This window comes from Vespula vulgaris, chromosome 18 (assembly GCF_905475345.1).
Source record: "Vespula vulgaris chromosome 18, iyVesVulg1.1, whole genome shotgun sequence".
NCBI lineage: Eukaryota > Metazoa > Arthropoda > Insecta > Hymenoptera > Vespidae > Vespula > Vespula vulgaris.
This window is the reverse complement of record NC_066603.1, coordinates 3,832,501-3,856,470: the sequence shown is the minus strand read 5'-3', so window position 1 is coordinate 3,856,470 and position 23,970 is coordinate 3,832,501. Positions and strand designations below refer to the sequence as shown.

Here is a 23,970-nt window from a genome sequence, read left to right as displayed (position 1 = left end):
TCTTTCCTTTTTCCTTTTCTTCTTCTTCTTTCTTCTTCTTCTTCTTCTTCTTGTTTCTCTCTCTTCTTTCCTACTTTACTTTCTTCTGGAACTTGGAGCTTTTCATCGAAGTTCCAATTCTTTTCTTTCTTATCTCTCTTTCTCTTTGTCTTTCTCTCTGATCTTTTCTTGCATATGAGAGTGCACATTAATTTTCTTTTTAATCAAACGAATGAGATTTGTAATAGAAGTACATATCAATTTTATATATATAAGGTATAGTAAGTATTATGTGTGTGTGTATATATACACACACACACACACACACACATATATATTATATATCTACTGTATCTATATGAATAACATATGTTATATTATGTAAAAAGATATTTAATAATTTACGATAGAATATATATATATATATATATATATATATATATATATATATATATAGATGTACGTACGTATGTATATCTACGACGAATACTCTATCTATACGAATAATATATATTATAGATATATTATAATAACAAAGATACATTCAAAGAAAAAGAAAATTTACTCTTAGAATATACTTAACCATTTGCTTTTTTCTTTTTTTCTTTTCTTTTCTTTTCTTTTCTTCCTAACTTCGTTAAAAAGGAATTTCACCTAACAAAGTATACTACGATATTCTTTCACACTTTTTATGTAATCTCTTATCCACGTTCGAGCGAAGACCAAAGTTTTCTTACTATCTCACAAAGTGTCCCGTTAAGATTCAAGAGATGAACGAAAAGGATTGATGAAAGGAACGAGAAAAGATAGAATATACCTATGAACGCACACACACACACACACACATATATTTTACGTACCTACATACAATATATATTTATATAAACTATGAAAAAATAAGAAAACGAGGAAAGAAAGAAAACGAGGAAAGAAAGAAAAAAAAGAAATGGGAAAAGTCGTAAAGTCGGTAGAGTAAACTTAACCTCTTCAACGGTAGTTTGCGTTGGATTAAGAGAATCAATCTCTTCTACGAGAGCCTGCTTTAATAATAACCGAACTTTCATCTTTTTACCGTTAAACCAACGAGAAAATCAAATCTCGAGAAGAGATTAATTCGGTCAGATAGGCCAGGAAAATACAAACTGTATTAGATGAGAATTTATTTATCTATCGATATTATTTTATACTATAAAATTAAAATTTATATGAATAGTTTTGTGTTTTTCTTTTTTTTTTTTTATTTTTGTAGATTTATATTTTACATTGATATAATTATTCATCGTATTTATACGATCACGTTTTACTTTTGTACATTTCTTTCTCTTTGTTTTTACATTTATATGATTGAAAAATATAAAAAAAGAAATGAAATAAAATAAATTATACTATAGAAAACTTTGATTGATCGTGACAATCGTTGATGATCGTTGTTACGAAATTTATATATTACTATAAGTCGAATGACAGTTAATAAAAAGTTTTCATTAATTAATAATTATATTTAGATTATATATTTATATATCTACCAATTTATAATAAAATAATTGATATGTATATTTTTTTTATACAGATAAATAATTTGTTCGTGTGAGAATTAATAATCGTTATTAATAATTTTCGTTTCTAATTGACAAAGAAAGTAGTAAAACTATGAATACAAAAATAAAGAAAATTTATATCCATGTATTTATGATACTTATGTAAATGTGAATGATTATTTCGAATATTAACAATTAGTATATTCACTTGATTCGTTAGTTTTTAAGTTAATACGAATATAATGCTTATGAAAAATTAAATTTTCTACTTAGATCTATTAAAACATTATGAACAAAAGCATTTTTTTTTAATCATTTATTTTATTCGATTTTTATTTTTATTTCAATTCTTATAGATGAAAATTTAACATTCTTAATCGACTAACAATTTATTAAGAGCAACCGAACGCGTTGTGAGCCGATTAACAAGACAATCAAAGCGTCGATTGAAATATAGTCTTATATAATCATACGAAGCAATAACTTATCGTCATAATCTTATATCGATAATATTATGAAAACTCAAGTACGGCCCTTAAGATAAAATGTAAAAAAATCCTATGGGAGTTAAAGTGTTAACGGGACATCCTTTACGAACATACATATATCTTCATTATTAGTCAATGTACAGTTAACTTTATAAACACTACCGACTCTCTTAACAGAGGACTAAGATAAACAGAGATCGAAGAAGAGTGAAAAAGGAAGAGTAAAAAAAAACATTCAGACAGACAGACAGATGGACAAACAGATAGACAAAGAGAAAATTCAAAGATAAAGCAAGAAAAGTATTATAAAGAAACATCAAAAAAAGCTCGATTAACTGTTAATTCATAGTACGAATACACGTCATTTTTCAGTCACTGAATATAAACAAAGACACATAAACATACACACAAATATCTGCATATATACATGTGTATATATATATATATAAAATGTGTGTATGGAAGCAAATAGATTCATAGTGTGATATATAGGTTGCCTAGCCGTTCGCGAGTTAATCCACGGGTTAAAGCAAAGCCGGCGTCGGCGTTACTTTCGAGATTGAAAAGAGCGGGAGCCGCTTTTCCGGCGGACGCATGCATTCCGTGCGAACGCGCGCGAGCTCGTACACGGTAAAATTAAAGTCCCGCTCTCTAAATATACATTTATGATGAAAAAAAAAAAAACAAAAGAGAAAGAGAGATAGATAGAGAGAGAGAGAGAGAGAGAGAGAGAGAGAGAGAGAGAGAGAGGGAAAGAAGAAAAGAAAAAATGAAAAAAAGAAAAAAAAAAGAGTATAGTATATCGCTTTGCCACCTTCGTCATCGTCGTCACCCACGACGTTTTTCTCTCGACATTTTCTTTTTTTTTTCTCTTTCTTTTTCTTTTTTTTTGCAACTATCTACGTGCATCTCTTTGAATGTATATCTTTCTCATTTTATATGTATTCGTATTCGTATGTGCGTGTATGTGTGTGTCTCTTCTGTTCCGTATATGTGATTTTGCGTGCGTGCATTTAAAAAATGGAACGCGAAGGGTAATGAAATTTTAATATAATTCGTGGTACGTAAAGAAAAAGAGAAGAAATTTTACGAAAGAGAAAGAGAGAGATAGACAGAAACATTGGATACCTACCTCTTGAATTTGATAATGTAATAAAAATGTAAATACAATTTACTCGCTCTCCCATGTTCGGCCTTGGTCTCCTTCCTTTCCTCTCTCTCTCTCTCTCTCTCTCTCTCTTTCTCTTTCTCTTTTTCTTTCTCTTTCTCTCTCGTTTTCTTTCTTTATTTATTTTTATCACGAATTTCTCGCGAATATTCGCATAACCCACACACACACACACACACCAATTGAATATTCTCACATCGATATAAGAAAAGTTGTTCTTTCTTTTCCTTTTTTTCGTTTTTTTCTTCTCTGCTTTTCTCTTTTTATTTTTATTTCACTCCATTGTTTCCTCTTTTTATTTTTAATTTGTGGACGTGGTCGGATCGTTTATATATAACTCTTTCGTTTTCGAAAAATGTTTCGGGCTATTGAGACGAGTTAAAAAGTCGTCGAAGGATAGGAAAGGAGAATTAGAAGAGGAAGTGGTTTCATCATCATCGTGCTACTTATTGTTCAAACTTTATCGTGCCTCAAGGTCACGTTTCTCGAGCACGACCGAGTCAGCTTCTCTGGTTAAGATATCATTAAAAAAAAAAGTGTTTCGATCGGTCGGTCGTTCATTCGTTCGTTCATTCGTTACGTTATAACGATTATAGCGAGAGATAAAAAAGTTTATTTCTGGAAGGTGCGAGGGATGTGTCTCGAGAAGCGAGGATAAAAAAGAAAAAAAATTTTGTGAGAGTAGTACTTATGTGGAAGATGACGAGGTCAAACGGGGAATATTTTTCCCTCTCTGTCTCTCTCTCTCTTTCTCTCTCTTACTCTTTGTCTCTCTTTCTCGCTCTCTCGCTTTTTCTAGTTCTCTCTTGACTCGAGGGTGTATTCAAGGCCTTAATGTGTCTAAACTCAAATATTACAGCAAGTTAAGTGAACCATTTTCTACTACGCCTTCAAGTTGCTATGACGGAGTTTAGTTTATCGTAGAATCGTGCTCTTCTTCTATCGTGTTTCTTGTTTTATATACTTTTGTCTACGACTATATTTGTATACATATATACATTATATACATTATATATATATATATATACATACACACACACATTATATATATATGTATATTACATCGATATATATGTATGTATATTATATCGACATTGCTTATATTTAAGCAACAAGTTTAAGAGCACGTTCTTACTTCTCTCTCTCTCTCTTTTTCTGTTTCTGTCTCTATCCGTTTCTCTCTTTGTCTTTCTTGTTCTCTTTCTCCTCATCTATCTGTCTATTTATCTGTCTTTCTTATCTTCTTTTTTTCCCGTTTTGCACGAGCTATGAGAGCTTTCAGAAAAAAGGATTGTTGAAGTACTTCCTCGTCCTTTATCGTTTCTAACTACGTTATAAGTCCATATCTCTCGAGTGATCGTCACGATTATACTCTCGGCATTCATAGACGCCATTTTCAATCTTTCATTTTAAAACTGTCTACTTACGTCTATTATGTAATCATAAAAATACGAGATTTGTTTTATACTTATCTCTAAGAAGTTTACTATCTTTTTTTTTTATCTTTCGTAAAAAGTTGAGATCAATGCGAATTTTTATTCTTTCTACTATATTCTTACTACAATATCCGATTGTTTGTATTATAAAAATAGAGAAGGAAGATAGAGAAAGAGAGAGAAAGAGAAACAATCGATTGTTAAAACATTCTCCTCTTCGTTTGCTTGATGTTAATTTAATCAGGTCGATTTCGTTCAGTCCGACAAAATTGAATTAATCAAAAGAAACGTTGCCCTATCTCTCTGTGTGTCACTTTTCGCTTTTTTTTTTCTGTATTTCCTAGTTTCTTTTTTTCCCGTTCTTTTCCTTTTCCTATTTTTTCTTCTTTTTTTTTTTTTAATTCGAAACTCGAAACTATCTTCTCTCTGGGTTTACACGTTACAACGACGTCGACTCGTTGAGTTTATATATATAAAAAAAATGAGAAAGAATAGAAAAAGATGGAAAATATTCATGAGACATATAAACAATATTGTTAGTAGAGTCTGAATAATTATTTATATATTTGTACTATATTAATCGTTTCATTATTATAGGGTATTGAATATAAGTATCGAAAATAAGTGACATTCTCATTTTTTATATTTATTAAAGTGATATTTTCCTAAAAAGAAATATATTTATTTTGTTGTTTATGCATATATATATATATATTTATTTATTTACTTGTCCTAGGTTTTTTGTTTAAACAATGCTAAATGTCGTAAAAAGTAGAGACTGGATAAAAATATGTTTCAAGCAAAAAAGTTGTTGGATTTGTTAGTTTCTTTTCTTTTCCATTTTTAAACTTAAAACAAGATGGCGTTCCCAAAAATTATAGGTTTTCATTAAAAAGAACAAAAAAAGAGAATTGACCTTGAAATAACTAAATAACATCGAAAACTTCCACCGAATCAGAAATAAATAATGCTGTTATGTTTGTCATCCCCTTCCACCTTCCCCATACGAAACAACACAGTTTTGGTTTCAAACTTTTTATTTTTTTTTCCTCTTTTTTTTTTTATAAAATACGTTGTTTTCGAAATATTTAGATGTCTCAATTTAAAACAAAAAAATAGTAACTTCTATCGTACATGTATATATATCTATATACCTATATATATGTATATACATTATATATACTACACTTCCTATAGATAGGAAGAGTTTCACAGCAAACTGTCACTTATATTTAGCGGTCCATTTTAATCGAATCGTGTAATTGATTGAAATGGTTAATGGCATTGACAAACCTATGGGATTATTTGTGTCCGATCTTTGTTCTCTGGAAATTCTAATAATTCGACGATAACCGTAATAATCGTAACGTAATTGTAAACGGACAGAGAGAAATCGAAAGGAATCTATAGGGTGCTTGATTGAAATGAATCGATTAAAAAAAAAAAAAGAGGAAAAAATGGAAAAAAAAAATAAATAAAAAAAGAAAAAAGTGGTCACACGTACGTATGATTTTAATTTATACGTATGTTCGTTTTAGTGAGTTTTCGTTGTTTATTAAATTTAAATTTTACGATTCTTTCTGGGTTAACGTTGCCGCTACGGACGTAAAAAGCTACAAAATTTCACACTTTTAGCCTCGATAACTGAAAAAGTTATGAGTTTTTGTATACAGAGAAACAGAGAGAGAGAGAGAGAGAGAGAGAGAGAGAGAGAGAGAGAGAGAGAGAGAGAGAGAGATATTCGGTCGAGAACCAGACCATATATATATAGCGTGTGGTTATTAATTAAAATCCTGCTAGCGTATTAGATACGCTCTTTTGCGTGACGTATCACCGAACGCGCATTATTTTTCCAACGAGAATCGGCATACGCGATAAAAATCAACCCCTGGCAGTCGCCGGTACGATAATAATTTCTCGAAATTGATCTCGGTCGAAATTGATTTTCACGCTACGTACGCGTACGCGTACGCGTACGTTTACGTTCGATGATGATGATGATAATAATAATAATAATAATAATAATAATAATAATAATAATAATAATAATAATAAAAAAAAATTAAACAAAGCAAAGCAAAATAAAAGGAAAAGAAAAATGAAAATGATTAGCTTTAAAAAGATGGAATGAGATAGAATGGGATAAATCAACGTGAGTTTTAACAAAATTAATCCGACCGTAGTAATGCAAACAATTATGATTCATTTTATTATCTCAAAAACTCTTCAACTTTTGGAAGTTTAGAAACAGACATAATCTTCCTTGAAAGAGAAATTTCCGTACGAAACGTGCTAACTTGTAAAGGATGTACCTATCTATCTACCTACTTACTTACCTACCTACCTACCTACCTACCTACCTACTTACTTACCTACCTACCTATCTACTTATCTATCTACCTAACGATGGACGTACACAGACTTATAATCGCAATTTAAACTTAAACGAATAATCATTTACGAAGTTCATTAACGACACGGATTTCTTACGTTTTTCTTTCCTTTGTCCTTTTTTTATGATCAATTTTTTTTATATAGAACACGATCACGTCCTCTATATAAATATAAAGGATTATAAGACACCAAAAGAGAAATAGATATGTATCTATATAGATATGTATGAATAGATGGATAAATATTTATTTTTCATATTCAGCAGAATATTAAACGAGTTGCCGTTACGATACATGAGAAAGAGAAAGAAAGAGAGACAGAGAAAGAGGGAAAGAGAGGAAAATTGACAGAAAGAAAGAGATAGAAATAGATAAGCGCGTCCTAGCGAGTAATGTCCGGTAAGCGAATTTATCTATACGGATTAGAGCGTAAAACCATCTGCAGCCAGGGGGTCTAGAAACTCCGAAATCGTATTACTCGATGAATATGCAGTACGATTTTGTGGGCGAAAGTTTTCCCTTGGTCGATACCGTCTATTGCTATCTCTCTATCTATCTTTCTCTTTCTCTCTCTCTCTCTCTCTCTCTCTCTCTTTCTCTTTATCCCTCTATCTCGTTTCAGCTCTCTCTCTCTCTCTCTCTCTCTCTCTCTTTCTCTTTATCTATCTCTCTATGTATATATCTATCTCTCTCTTGGGTTCTATGTGAATTCGTAAAAGCGAACCCACTCGATTTGGCGACTGAGCCACGCTCCGAGGACGCATTCTAATTAGGACAAAAAGCAGGAATACACGTATCTATCTTTCTCTTTCTCTCTCTCCCTCTTTCTCTCTCTCTCTTTCTCTCTCTCTCTCTCTTACTCTTCGCCTAAATTACGTTCTAAAGAGATATGCGTTTGACACCTTAATTGCTCCGCTCTCTGTCGTTGCAATGATCAGTACCTACAAATGATCCTCTCTGTCTCTCTCTCTCTCTCTCTCTCTCTCTTTTGCTTTCTCTCTGTATTACATTCATTCATTCTATATTCCATCTCTCTCTCTCTCTCTCTCTCTCTTTCTCTTTCTCTTTCTCTTTCTATCTCTCTGTATTAGAATCATTCATTCTATATCTTCATCTCTCTTTCTCTTTGTCTCTCTCTTTCTTTGAAACATACAATAGAATATCACACTCGATAACGTAACGACGCCATTTAATACCACCCGACCAGATTCGATCCGATCCGATCCGATCCGATCCGATCCCTATCGAATCTTTATAGTCCGTCATCAATTTTTCAAGATAAAAATGTGTTCCCAGAAGTTTGTAAGTAAGTACTCTGATTGATCGGTAAGAGATTTACAAGATGAAAAGTTGGTCCTTCATCGAACTATATCTATTCTTCTAACAAAGTGTACCACTCTAACCTCTTTTACGTCGATAATATAACTACCACTTGTCGATGGCCTGCCGATTTTTCGTCGTCGATAGGAAATCTCGGTGGAGCGTTTAAAGTCGACCATGTTGTTCACTCTCTTTCTCTTTCTTTCTCTTTCTCGTGCAGCAATGTTTCTCTAGGATAGCGATACAGATTAACGTCGATGAAAAATAGCTTCTTTTCCTCACCTTATAAACTCGAAGGTAAAAAATTTTCTTTTCTTTTCTTGTTTTCTTGAAAAGGTATTACATAGTAATATATACACATATATATAATATGCGTATACACACACACACACATATATATCTATATAGACAGTATATATATACGAGAGCGTGGTAAGAAGCTTGATTCTTGTATATAAAGACGAAGAAAAAAAAAAAAGAAAAAAAAAAACAACAAGAACGTCTCGAGTTTTAAAGTTTCCAACAATTTCCATAAACTTTGTCATCGTATGTTGTTTTTTCTTTCTTTTTCTTTTCTTTTTATCCTCGTCCCCAAACCCCAGCACAAGCCCCTAGACCCAGCTCCTTCTACCCTTTCTCTCTTTCCTTCTTGATATCACCAACTTCGATAATTTTCAGCGAAATTTCAAATGAAATTTTTCTACGAACGACAACGACGTTGTTTACAAAAAGAAAAATTTTATTCTAGTAATCTAACGACAAGATATCATCTTATTCACACATGCATACACAACTTACGTATATCGCGAAGAAATTTTTCCCTTATATTCTTCACGAATAAAATAAAGAGCATTACTCTGTTCTCCTATCCATTATTTCGATACATCGAATAACCAATATAAAATCGTCCAAAATATAAAACTGACGAGAGAGAAAGATTTTCAAAAACAAATAGAGAAAGGGAAAAAAAATGAGAAAAAAATGAAAGTCAAAGAAATAAACTTATGGATAGTGTTAAAAATGTATTACAAAGTAAGTACGTGTAGCTTACTAGCATACGTACATATAATGTCCGACGAAGAACAGAAAACAGGTAAAAGATATGAGAACAAAGTATGGTGGTGGTGATGGTGATAGTGTGCAGATGATATGGTGGTGGTAGTAGTGATCTTAGGGGGCAGGTGAGCGAAGGGAGAGGGCTTGGAAAGATGATGATGATGAGGAGGAGAAGGAGGAGAAGAAACAGAGGGGAGAAGTTGAAGCAAAGAGCTCGTTCAAGGATTTCTACTTGCTTGCTTACTTGCTTGCTTGCTTGCTTGCTTGCTTGCTTGCTTGCTTGCTTACTTGGTTGCTTGGTCGCGCGCAGCTGCAGCTTCTGTCGTAACTCCCATTCTCCTTTTCTTCTTGTCGTTTAACGTCTTCCTTGTCTCTCGTTTTATATCTTTCTCTCTCTCTTTCTCGCTCACTCGCGATCGTTCGTTCGCTCATTCCCTCTGGTCCACCTTTCAACGTAGCCTCTGGAGAACGGCGAAGCTCGTTTTACGATACAAGGTAACACAGAATTCTGCTCTTCTTTTTTTTTCTCTGGCAAACCAGACAGAATTTTTCTGTCTCGGTGCTCCGACACAGAGACGAAGATAAAGAAGAAGAGAGATGGATAGATAGATAGATAAAGAGAGAGAGAGAGAGAGAGAGAGAGAGAGAGAGAAAGAGAGTCGGATGACCTGGAATTAAGTTAATTCAGATACTCACTTTCGATTCACTCTCTCTATATATATATATATCCACGTAGTTACGTACCTATGTATTTACGTGCCCGCTCCCTTCTTTTCCTTCGGTCGAGATCGATATACTTTTCCTTTATGAGTCACACTCGATATCATGGTATCGTGTGTCTACTACTCGACGATAAGTTCGATCACGATTTGTCTTTTGTTGAGAAAACGATGAAATCACAAAGATCGACGGTATTCAACGGAAACGTTTTCTTTTTTTTATTTCTTTCTTTTTCTTTTCTTTTCTTTCTTTCTTTCTTTCTTTCTTTCTTTCTTTCTTTCTTTTTTTTTAAATTTAGTTTCCTTTTATTCCTTTCTTTTTTTTTTGTTTATATTTTCGTGCTTCTCTTTCTCTTCTATTATTTTCTTCTTTTTTTCTCTCTTTTCCTTTTTCTTTTACTTTTTCTGATTCGAAAATACGGTTACAGTAACGTCAATGTGAATTATTTAGTATCCCTAGACGGAGACAAGTCAATGTCGAAGAGCGATAAAAGTCGATATCTCGTTTATTTTAGAGGATATAAATTTTGTTGACTGGGTAATGTATGAAAAGCCTTGTTTCGATCATTAATAGGGCATGTTCAAGACGCAATCTTGACACACACGCACGTACACGCACCTACACGTACGTACACAATCACACACGTAAAATATTGATTAGACTTGAGCTCCTCGTGATGCATTCTGGGTTACACTAAAATAGTTCAAATTACGGTGGTAAAATTTTTCATATCTTTCTAAACTGTGCCGAAATTATAATTTTGTCACCCTTGGAAATATTATTATTAAAACATACTATTTAAAAAAAAAAAGAAGAAAAAAATAAATAAATAAATAAAAATGAACACGTTTCTTTGTCTGAAATGGATTGTCCGAAATTCTTTTTGTGAAACATAAAAATTATTCTAGAACGATTAAAATATCATAATGTAATGTTACTATCGATTGTTCGCAAATTCAGTCACCATTTTTTTACATATTACAGGCACGAAAAATTTCTTATCTTGAACTTTGTTTAAAATTATATATCTCTCAAAATAATAGAGTTATAATTTTTAAGCATTCCTCCATATTTCTTTTTTCTCGATTCAGAAGTATTAAATCTGCCGTCAAACTTGACACCGGACATTCTTAGTTACTTGTTTGAAATCTCGTTACTTTGTGGTTATAAATGATCTTTTTTCTTTTCTTTTTTCAATTTATTCTCAATCATTAATTATTCCTTTTAATTATACTATAATGTTGAATCTTTTACAAATGTATCTATACTAAAGTCACACATTTATATACATATCTCTATTCGTTATTAAATTTTATTTTATTATCTCGAGAAAGAATTAATTCTTATTTCATATCCGAGGTTTTAGTGTTTCTTTTTATTTTACTTTTTTTTTTTTTTAAGTATAAATTATACCTTTATTTCTTATATCTTTATATGATATAATTGTACTGATATAAGTAACGTTATCAAATCTTTTTGAGAAGATGATAAAATATGGAGTTAAAACGAGTTTAAACAAACAAATAAAAGTGTGATAAGCTATTATCTTTGGAATTACTTAAGATATATAAAAAACGTTTATGGATATTTATGTTTCATATCAAAATCTACGTGTACGTGTATGTACGTGTGTGTGTGCGTACGTGTATTTGCTCTATCGTCTGGATGGATTAACTAAAAATTGGAGTTAACTGAAAAAAGTGAAGTTACTCACAGAAAATAAAAATTCTCAAGTAATTTCAGTTCGATCTGAGTTTTGGTTTAAAAAATGGCGATATTTTGGAAAAGTTATAAACTATATTAAAAAGTTTTAGACGCAACGAAAAGAATTCAAACTTCGTAAGAATATTTTGTCATAACATAATCATGAATTTATTTACAATTCTTTTTATCTATCTTGAAATTCCTTATCAGAATCTGAAGATAATAAATTTTTATACATACAGATCCGTACGCGTAAACGTATATATGTGTACGCTTTTATGCACATATCTATATACGTACAATATTCGTATTATAAATTAAATTGTTCGACGAAATTGAAATTTATACCAATAATCAATTTACATATTAGAAAAATGCGCAAATAATTTCGATTTGATTTTCATTTCCAAAATGGTGGACATTTAAAAAATTAAAAAATTCATAAAACATTGCATATGCAATGGAATTAATTTAAAATACGGTTGCATAGAAGTTCAGGAGGTTTACATTGCCGCGACACATGAATTTTATGATAAATAAATCGGTTTTTTAAACGATAAATAATTAATAAAAAATCATATATGCAATGGAATTTCTTCTCAATAATATCATTTAATTTAAAAATTATGAACTTGTGTATTTAGTAAATTTTATTTCCCTTTATCGTTAAAAATATAATTCATATCCGAAGTAACGATTTTTCTATATTTTTTTTTTTATTTCGTATAATAAAAATTCTATCAGAATATTATTTTTATTTTTGTTTTTAAAAAGAGATTATGTAACGTTAAACCTATAGTATAACTTATAGGCAACAAACTTTAAAAGCTTCGAATATGAACTAACAATTAAATTTTTAATACAAAAAAAAGAAGAAAGAAAATAAAAAAATGAAAATAAAATAAAACAAAATAAAATAAAATAAAATAAAATAAAACGAAATTTAAAACCTATAGAAATATAAGTACGTAACGTCAAACAAACTATATGACATTGGAAAAAGTTAATATGAAATAACAAAAATTTTTATACCATCTGCCAAGACATTAATATAATTATTTCTTATAATAATAATATCATAATTTTCTTACTATGAATATAATTATTACTCTTTTTTCTTCATAGATACAAACAAAATTAGTCTACAATAAGAAAAGTATTAAATAAAAAACAAAACAAAAAAATTATAGACATACAATAATATTTCAAATAATTTTAACATTTTCATTACATCGATCATGCCTATATCATCATATCCTATACAAGATAATTCAAATTTTCGATCTATTTGATGATTAGAATCATTACGAAGCTAGATATATATTTAAATATTTATAAAAAAAAGAAAAGAAAATCATTTGGAAAATTTATTTTCAAACGTATCAAGTACACAAATATCGTACATCGATTAGCGATTTGAAAATTTATTTTGCTGATCGTAATAGATATATAAACACCGTACATCGATTAGCGATAGACGACGTTGAGAAATAAGTAAGTAAGTACCTGTAAGTAGCTCTTAGACAATTAAATTAGTTTTACGTCGTGTTGGTCCGATATTAATAAAACTAAGGACGTCGGCATGTCTGTCGTCGGGAAAAATACGAGCCCGCGAACGTAAGCCGTAGCTTTTATGTAGGAGAAAAATACGGCTTTTCTCTCTCTCTCTCTCTCTCTCTTTCCCTCCCACTCTCTCTCTCTTTTTCTTTTTCTCTATTTGTTTTTCTCTTTCTCTCTCTCTCTCTCTCATTCTTTCTCTCTTTCTTTTTCTCTCTCTTTTTCTCTCTCTCTCTCTTCCTCGTACGATCGAAATGTACTCAAGCTAATGGCGTACCTAGTCGTCTCTCTTTCTTTTTCTTCTGTTTGTAGAGGAAAACACGCGTTTCCGTCGAAGATGCTCTCGCTATCGTTATCCGGTATTGTATTCCGGAAAAATGATAGCCCCCGTTGTAGAGCTTCGATGGAGAACGAATAACGATCGCTCGTAGGTATCTTTCTAGGATAGATAACAGAAAAGAATGACGTGTATGGAAAAATGGTAAAATGAAAGAAAGAGAGAGAGTGAGTGAGAGAGAAAAAGTGAGAGATAAAATAAAAAGAAAAACCAAAAAAAAAAAACAAAAACAAAAAAGGAAACGAAACGAAAACTATGCGCTGAAACTTTCGTTTGAACGAAATAGGTCACTGTTTCGTTCATATGATACTTTATTTCTACTATTATTATTGTTTATCTGGATGTTTATATATATATATATATTTTTTACATATGTGTTAAATTAACTGGGTTCTATAGAAATTAATGAAAAAGGGAAAGAAATAAGTAAAACTATTCGAAACTAAATCGATAAAAATTTTTGTGCGCTGTTTTACGTTAATCATTTTTACCGTCATGCAACTTCTTAATTACATGCTCGTATGTGTGTGTTTTATATGTCATTTCATTCATTTTCTTTTTGTCAAGAAAGAAAAATTAAGTTTTTAAATATTCGAAGTACTTATTAAAGTTTACTATGAGCATATAAAATGATTTGATTCATACTTCAAGAACGTATTGAGTGGATCCCATAAAAGAACTTTTTAATAGGAACCAATAACCAGGATGAATCGGATAGAAACCGTAAAATAGGAACCATAAAGCAATTTACTTAAGCTTTAGTAGGTTTAACTACGATGAAATTGCTCTTAAATAATCTAACAAGATTAGTTTTTTAATCATTTAATTTAACCGGTACATTTATTTATTACAAAACTCGTATATTATTTATTAATAAAACTCGTACATTTATGAAGAGAGTATGAGAGTTTTTATTCAGGTATGCTGGTAAATGGCTGCTCGTCCATATGTTCTAGTATTTACAGAAAATAAAAATGAATTTTAACAACGTTAAATACATATATAATAAAATATGTGTGTCTATATATTTATATACTATATTATATATATATATATATATATATATATATACTCTTTCTTTCTCTATACGCAAGTACTTACGTTATAAGTTTAACATTACATAATTTTTTATAGAGACGAAAATAAAAATTTCGAATAAAACAGAGCGAACTGACAGAAGGCTATAATATAAATTTAACAGGATATAATATTTTTACACCAGAAATAGAAAAAAGAAAAAAAAAGAAAACCAATAAATAATAAAAATCTTTTCATACAAAACGATTTATAAAATAAACGTAGATTTAAAGAATAAACATAATAAAAAAATAAAAGGGAGAAAAAACAAACGAATAAATAATAAACATTTTTATTAAAAAATCTTTTCATACAAACAAGTTATGAAATAAACATAGACGATTAAGCGGCGCAATTAATTAAGAAAAAAGAAAAGAAAAGAAAAGAAAAGAGAAACTAACTCGAAACAAATTGAATTATTTGTTACAGAGGTTCCAATGGTCCAGCAGCGGTGCACACAGGGAGCTTTGTAACCTTAAGGGTAGAAGTGACGACGAGTGTCAGAATTACTTGCGAGTCTTCGGTAGGCAGGGCCCGAATAAGTTCCTCGTTTGCGGCACGAACGCTTACAAGCCGCTCTGCAGGCAATTCACGATCAAGGTGAGTCCATGCTAGGGTAAGATTAACGCGTATCGATAACATCTTTCGAGGATCGATGTTGCCACGGCACGGGAAGGTAGCGACCACGAACAAGAGAAGAGAGAAGGAGGTAGAAAAGACGAGGGTGAAAAGTCACCCTCTTTTGCCAATCTTCCTTTCCTCCCTTCGCGTTCTTCTCTCTCTTTCTTTCTCTCTCTTTCCATTTATATATATATATATATATATATATATATATATATATATCGAGCTTGGCCCCTGGCGTCCGGCCTGAAGGCGTCTTAATAATGGCACGTCATGGAAAAGCGTCGTCATGCCGGGAATAACGACGACCTGGAAGTGAAAGGAGAAAGAGAGAGAGAGAGATAGAGAGAGAGAATGACTCGGAAGGGTTGAACGACGGAAGGAGAAGAAAAGCGGCGCGAGCGCGTGATTTATCTTCTCGTTTATATATATCTATGTGTGTGTACATGTGCGTCTTTCTCTCTCTTTCTCTTTCTCTTTCTCTCTCCATCTCTCACATTCCTGGTAACCGAAAGAAAGAAAGAAATAGAGAGAGATGGATGCACAGTCACGCGTCAGTGGATTTTTCTAGAGAAAGGAGAACGCGGATGAGCAACCGTGTCCTTCGATTAAATCCAACGTTAAACGAATCCACGTTTTCTCTATTTCTTTCTTTCTTCTTTCTATAGATCTATCTATCTATCTATCCATTTATCTATCTATCTACCTACATACCTATCTACCTATCTACCTACCTAACTATCTACCTAACTACCGAACTACCTATCTATTTATCTATCTATCTATCTATCTATCTATTTATCTATCTATCTATCTATCTATCTTTCTAACTATCTATCTATCTATCTCTTTCTCTCACTAGGCTTTGACTTTATCCACGGTTAATCGCTTTATTCCTCGCGATTCCTTTTCACATTTCAGTCACGGACATCGATAATCAGCTTTTCTTCTCGATGGTGGACAGTCGATGTCGTACTCCTGGGGCGATCCTTCCAATTCATCTCCTTTCTTCCTTTATCTCTTCGTTATTGTTGCTCCCGTAACTATCGTTCGTTCAAGGTAAATTGAAGAAAGAGAAGAGGAAGAGGTTTCCTTCGGATCTTTCCCTTCTAAAAACTATACGATACCCTTTTCCGGTCTCTCCGAGGATGGTTCAGTGAATTAAAAGAAAGAATTTATTCTTTTTATGTCCTGTGTCTGTATCTGTGGATATATGTGTGTATGTGTGTGTTATATACCGAGTGACTCCTTTTGTTTCAAGCAATCATTTCAATTAATCAATTCAGATATTTTTCTTCGAGTAATCGAATCTCCATTCGTTTATTTGTATTTCGAACAAAATTAGTATATAGAATATTTGTTTAAGAATTAATGAACAAAAGTTTACACGGTTATATATCGGGTGATCCCTTTTTTGTCAAGGAATTATTTCGATCGCATTTCTTTTTTGATTTTAATCTACATTTGTTTATTTATTTATTTATCTGTCTTTCGAATAAATTATTGTATAGCATATTTCTTTAAGACTGAATGAACAACATTTAGAAAGTAAAAATTGGGAATTTAGAATAATTTTTGATTGAAATGTATTTTTCTTCGAGCATAATTTGATTTGTAGTTCGAACGAAATTTTTATAAAAAGTTTGCTGAAGAATAAACGAATAAAGACGAAAAAGTAAGTCGACAATTTAGAAAAAAATATTAATTGGAATATTATAACATTTCACGTTCGAATATTCTTTCGTTTGTTTCGAGCGAATGATCTTTATTATTATCGAAAAAGAAATTAATTTTCACGTTCTTCATAACTATCGAATAAATAAAATCGTCCAAGAAATCTAAAAATTCGAAAAAATTTTAATTGGAAAGATATAATATTTCTCGTTTGAGAATCCTTATCATTATCGAGAAGAAATTAATTTTCACGTTTATTCATAACTATCGAACATTCGTTAACGAATAAAGAAATAAAATCGAGAAAGAAAATCGTAAAATCGAAAAAAATTTTAATTGGAAGAATATTTTTATTCCATCATTTAGTCCGAAGAAAATTATCCTTTAGAAACGATCTCTATCATTATCGAAAAGAAATTTATTTCCACGTTTATCGTATTATCGTACATTCGTTCAATAATGAATAAATAAAATCGAGTTGACAGAGCCAAAAATGTCTTAAAAATTTCAATCGACTGACAAATCTACGCCATTGTTTATTTCTTCATAGAGAATTTCAAAAAGAATCGTTCGTAATAAACGATCTTAATCATTATCGAAAAAAAAATTAATTTCCACGTTGTAGTTAATTATCGAACATCCAATGGATAATAAACAAGCTAGATTCAAAAAGGGAAAGGAGAAGGGATGAAATTTTGAAAAATTTAATGGGAGACTTTTAACGAGCCAACTTCACGAAGACTTTAGCTCGTAAGAAAGTTAACGAGTCACCCTCTATAGAAAGACACTTAAATATGTATATACTATACATGCATACGTACGTACTTAGTTACGTACTTACGTACATAAATAAATACTACATGAATATATAGATATATAGATAAATACATACACACATAGGTTGATCTATATATCTCCTTACGTTACGTTAGGAAACAAAGTATCGCGTGTCGAGATGTTGGCTCGTATGTCGTTAAGAACACTTCTTCGAAGTAATCGCTCGAAAGGACTTCCACTTTTAGTCCTCTCTATATCTCTTATTTCTCGCGATATCGAAAAACGTATACTCCCTTGATGGAAAGAAAAGTGGTGTGTATCCTCTTTCGACATTCCAATATCCCTTTCGTGTATCATCGGAACATCAGCCGTAGATACCTATTACGTTTACCGGCTTTCGAAGCTGTAGACCGAAGCTAATTCTACGATCGTGATACGGGAAGAAAACTAAAACTCAAATTTTCTATCTTCCTTCTCGTTTAGCTGAGAAGAAACTCTACGTGCAACTACTACTACTACTACTACTACTACTACTACTACTACTACTACTACTACTACTACTAATACTACTACTACTACTACTACTACCATTACTACTACCACTACTACTATTATCTACCTTCCTTCCTACCTACCTACCTACCATGACTTTATTCCCTCGGGAATCTAATTCTCTCGCGCCCTAACCAGAAAACTTGGCGACTTCATTTCTGGCGCGGTGTCGAATGTCGTTAAAAACTCGTCGAATAATCCGATGAACGAGTTTGCCTTGCTAGAGAGAAAGAGAGAAGGAAAGAGTGAGAGAAAGAGAGAGAGAGAGAGAGAGAGAGAGAGAGAGAATAAGGTTGCAGTGGATGCTAGGAAGGAAAGTATTGCTTGCGAAGGGTTCTCCCTTACGATCTTAGCTAAGAAAAAAAGATAAAAAGGATAGGAACGATAAGGAACGTCCGGGGCGTCAATTTCAATCGATTTAAAACCGATAATTCCTTCCTTGAAGTTTCATTCGGATCTTTTTTCTTTTCTTTCTTTTCCGTTTTCTATTTTTTTTTCTCTCTTTTCTTTTTTCTGTTTTTCTTCTTTTTTCTTTTTTTTTTTTCAATTACGGTTGCATCTTTATCGAGGAAAAGTTAATGACTTCTACAAAAGTTTCACATTTACTACTTCGATTTATTTTTTCCTATCGGGTCAAAAGTATCCGACGATTTTATTCTTTTTCGTTAATTTGTTTCGATGATAACGCGGTCGATAATTGACGTCAAAAATAAACTATGAAGAGTCAATGTTTCTTTTTTCTTTTTTTTTTTTTTTTTTAATCGCAAAATTTCATAAACGAACGTCCATAGTAAACGTAAAATATATGTATTTGCGAGCACGACGACTAGTTGAAAAATTGAAATTGAATTGAAACGGAAAGAGAAAAAAAAAGAAAGAAAATGGAAAAAGGCAATAGTAATCGTTTCTTTTAATCGAACGAAACGTAATCGATTAGGAGATTTCGAAAGTGGAGAAAAACGGAGAATACATTTTCCGTCAAGCAAGGAAAATCATTTTTCTCTTTAAGCTCCTACGCTTTGGTAATTGAATCGTCGAGGGGGACGAAAGTTTTCGAACCCTTTCAAAAAACGTGCCCTGTATAAATTTATAACAAAATCTCGCGCGAACAAACCTAGACGGTGTTGTAGTAGTTGTAATGATAGGAGTGTTGAAAGTTGGGAGGAAAGGGGTGGGTGGGAGGGAGGAGGGTTGGGAAAGGGTACGTCCGCGGTACGAAGCATTAAAGTCGCCGTAAAATCGCAACTTTACTTCAACGAAACGGCATGGCCGCGCATTTTAATCACCATCGTTCTCATTACGAGCACACCAGAGCACCGTCGTTTATCGCTGGAAAGACGAAATAAAAACTCGGGTTCTTCTTTCTATCTCTCTTTCTCCTTTTTTTTGTTTCTTTTTTCTTTCTTCCTTCCTTTCTTTCTTTCTTTCTTTCGACAACGACGACGACTCGAGAAAAAATCCGTAACGCGGAAAGAAAAAGAAAAAAAAAAAAGAAACGTAACGTTTCTCGAAAACTTTCAAGTATTTCGTCGTTCGCAACTTTTAATTTATGCGTTGTTTCAGTCGGAAAAAATTTTAAATTATGATGTAAGAAGAAATGTGAAAGTAAAGAAAATAAAACGAAATAAGGTGAGAATTTATTTTTGTTAATTTGCTCGATGGATTTTAATTTTCAACGTGATAACGATTCGAATTGATTGGAATTCGAATAAAAATTTTGGATTTTTATGTTTCCTTTGATCTTTCTGAAATTTCATATTATGAATTCAAAAGAAATGTGAACGTAAAGAAAATAAAACGAAATAAGGTGAGAATTTATTTTTGTTAATTTGCTCGATGGATTTTAATTTTCAACGTGATAACGATTCGAATTGATCGGAATTCGAATAAAAATTTTGGATTTTTATGTTTCCTTTGATCTTTCTGAAATTTCATATTATGAATTGAAAAGAAATATGAAAGTAAATAAAATAAAGCAAAATAATATGAGAATTTATTTTTGTTAATTTATTTGATAGATTTTGATCTTCAATGTGATAACCATTTGAAATCATTAGAATTTGAATAAAAATTTTAGATTTCTATTTTTCGATTTCTCTTTCTGAAATTTTTGCATTTTGGAACGAGCAGGAAGAAATTAATATGCTATATGAAGTGTATACGTGAAAATTTTAAAAATTACTTTTTGATTGTATCGGCTATAACAAAACTGACCTTTTTTTCGAAGTTCTCTATCGCAGATCTTTTTTATTTTTCTTTGCTTTCCTTTTTCTCTCTCTCTTTTTTTTTTTTTTTTATCAAATAAACATATGCAATTTATTAATTTTTGTGTCGTTTCGTTTTTTTTTCTTAATTTCATTTTTCTATTTTTTGGTTTCTTTTTTTTTATTTTGTTTTTTTCTTTTCTCTTTTTTTCAACTCTTTACATACACCATATGAAATACTAATACCTTCATATTTACTCAAAAATTCAGAGCGTTTTGCTTGGTCTAAAAAAAAAATAAATAAAAAAATAAATAAATAAATAAATAAAAAAGTTATTCAATTCCAAAAGGTGTCTGAATATTTTCGTGACCCACAGTATCTCCCCTCACGTATTCGTCCAGTGTGGTGCATTTAAATGTTTGACCACCATCGTTTTTCCTTGATTTTCAAGCGCGAAACATTGTATATTTGCATAACAAATGAAAAGCACTTCCGTCCTGCGGAACAAGTTGTCATGAAAGAACAAGTAGTGTTATTACATCGAGTTCTGCCCTGAATCTCATCTCTCTGTCTTTGTCTCTCTCTTTCTCTCTCTCTCTCTCTCTCTCTCTCTCTCTCTCTCTCTCTCTCTCTCTCTCTCTGATTGTACATCTTCTCTTGACGAGTAGAAACAGTTGAAGCAAAATAATGTTTCTATCGATATCAAAAAAATTTCATTCCTTTTCTAGGTCACCATTGATAAAATACACACACACACACACACACATACATGGTTGAATTCTCTTCTTTCTTTCTCACTATTTCAATTTTTATGATAAATATTGAATTTAAACGATTAACTAATAATAATTTTCATTTTAAAATAATTATCGAGCAAACGTCGCATAACTATGTTACCAAGATTTATTATATTTTTCGAATATATTTATATATCTTCCAGATAATTCTACAATTTTAGAAAAATTCATTTTCAAACTCTCTTTTTTTGTTATTCCGAGAGAAACGTACCGCTTATTCGACCGGTACTTATATAACTATATAGATATGCGTGTATGTTTGTATGTGTGCCTGTCGACGAAGAAGAAAAATAGGTGAAGCTTCTAAAGAAACCAGGCTTTGCGATAGGCGATCTCCGAACGTAATATCGTAGGACGTAGTAGTAGGTAATAGAATAAACACTTTTGTCGACGGGAATATCGAGATAATCGAATATCATATCGGAAAATATGGACGTGCCGTGTCAACGACAGACCTTGCAGCCTTCTGCCGTTGATGTCTGCACGCTTCTCTCTCTCTCTCTCTCTCTCTCTTTCTCTCTCTCTTTGTGAGCGTGTATGTTACGTATTTACTTCTCTTTCTCTCACCCCCATTTTCTCCACCATACTCTTTCTGTGTAACGCATATGATCCATAAAATTGAGTCCTATTTTACCGACAAAGGGATCGACATTCTCTTCGAAACGTATCCAGCTACCTACCTTTCGTATCGTTTTACGGTATCGCGTAAAAGAAACTGTCATTTTTCCGTCAGTCTTCCCTCTTTTGTCCAAATAATCCAAAATGAAATGTTTTATTTTATTGCAAATGAAAAATAATCATTGTTAATAGAAATATTATTAAATTTTGAAAAGGGCAAAGAAGTGAAAGAGAAACGTATTACGTTGGTATATCATACAATATATATATACACTATATATGTACATTATATATTTCATGAATCATTAGTTTATTTGAAGAAATAATATTGTACTTTGAAGAAAATGAAAGAGAAAAAGAGAGAGAGAGAGAGAGAGACAGATATAATCGTCAGAATGTAAACATCAATAGTTTATTAAAAAAGAAATATAACAATTGTTATAAGAAAGTATTATTACATTTTGCAAAAAGTATTATTTCTTTTAAAAAATATCGTCGACGTAATTTATGAATTGTTTAAAAATAATATTATCTCGAAGATAATGAAAGAAATAAAAGCAGAATTAATTACCGCAGTAACGAAGATATCATTGATCTACTTTATAAAAATACATAATAAATATAAATGAATAAAACAATAATTAACGAAATCAATACTTTAAATAAGACAAAATATTATTATATAATTATATAAGAAAAAAAACAATATAATAAATGTTCGAAAAAGTATAATTACATCTTCATAAAAAATACGAAAGAGAAACAAATGATCGATAAATATCAAATGGTTATTAATAATCAATTTATTTAGAATAGTATAATAAACTGTAAAATAGTATAACAAACGTTATAAAATTTATCATTACATCTTGAAGAAAAAAGAAAGAGAGAAAGAGGGAAAGAGAAATAATCGTCACAATTCCCGTATCGTTAGAAAAAAAAGAAGATAATAAACTTCATAAAAAATAAAAAAGAAAAGACAAGAACAAGAAAAATGCTATTACCGTCTTAACAAAAAAAAAAGGAAAAGAAAAAAAAAAGAACGAGAAACAAATAATCAGAACAATTGAAAAATAATCGTCAAATTAAATAATAGATTACTCACGTAGTATCACGAAATATGTAGCTCGTAAATAAAAGAAAAAGAAAAATCGAAAAGGAAAACACAGTGCCGGAAGGAGTAAAATATTTTCCCGGTCTTGTGGAAAGCAGAAGGTTCACGATTCTCTCTCTCTCTCTTTCTCTCTCTTTCTCGTACCTAATATGTACCTAGATAGAAAAGGAAAAAGAGAGAAAGAGAGAGAAGATAGCTAGAGAGAGAGAAAAGTGGTAGAAGAAGGTGGAATGTTGAACGAACTCGTCGACCGCGTCGCAAACCTCCGCCGGAAGCCTAATTCTCACGTCCAGCTCGAAAATTCGAGGCCGGACTTCCATTCGAGTCACGCCGGGCAATATGGCTTCCGAATGCCGGGTCATACCTTTGCTTCATCTTCTACTTCTCTTCCGAGTATTCTCGTTCACTTTTTCTTCCTCTTTCCTTTCTCCTAGCACTAGTGTTACTACACTACTTCGTCTTCTTTTATTTCTTTTTCTTCTTCTTCTTCTTCTTCTTCTTCTTCTTCTTCTTCTTCTTCCTTTGGAGTGTACTAAAGATTTTGCAAAGTTCGTCTCCGAACAGCTTTTCTCTTCTTCTCAAAATTTCGAACCCTTTCCGAACTATTTCGATATATATATATATATATATATATATATATATATTGTATATATTATATTATATATATATTATATTATATATTATATATAATATATATTTTTTTTCTTTCCTTCTTTTCAACGATATCTCGAACACTAAATCGATTTCATTGGGATCGTATAGTTTTGACACGCCAATTCTGAAACAAGATGCTGGAAAATATTTCTCAAAAGAATTTGTTTTTTTGATATCGATTTTTA

The 23,970-nt window shown here is 31.4% G+C and overlaps 1 protein-coding gene across 2 annotated transcripts in view; it reads left to right on the top strand.

Moving 5' to 3' along the window:
* LOC127070337 (semaphorin-1A-like) overlaps positions 1–23,970 on the top strand; it is a 284,950-nt gene that overhangs the window by 171,939 nt on the left and 89,041 nt on the right. For both annotated transcript variants that reach the window (XM_051008164.1, XM_051008162.1), the window contains exon 5: positions 15,203–15,373. In XM_051008164.1, the coding sequence (XP_050864121.1) occupies positions 15,203–15,373 (171 nt within the window). The remainder of the gene's footprint in view (positions 1–15,202; positions 15,374–23,970) is intronic.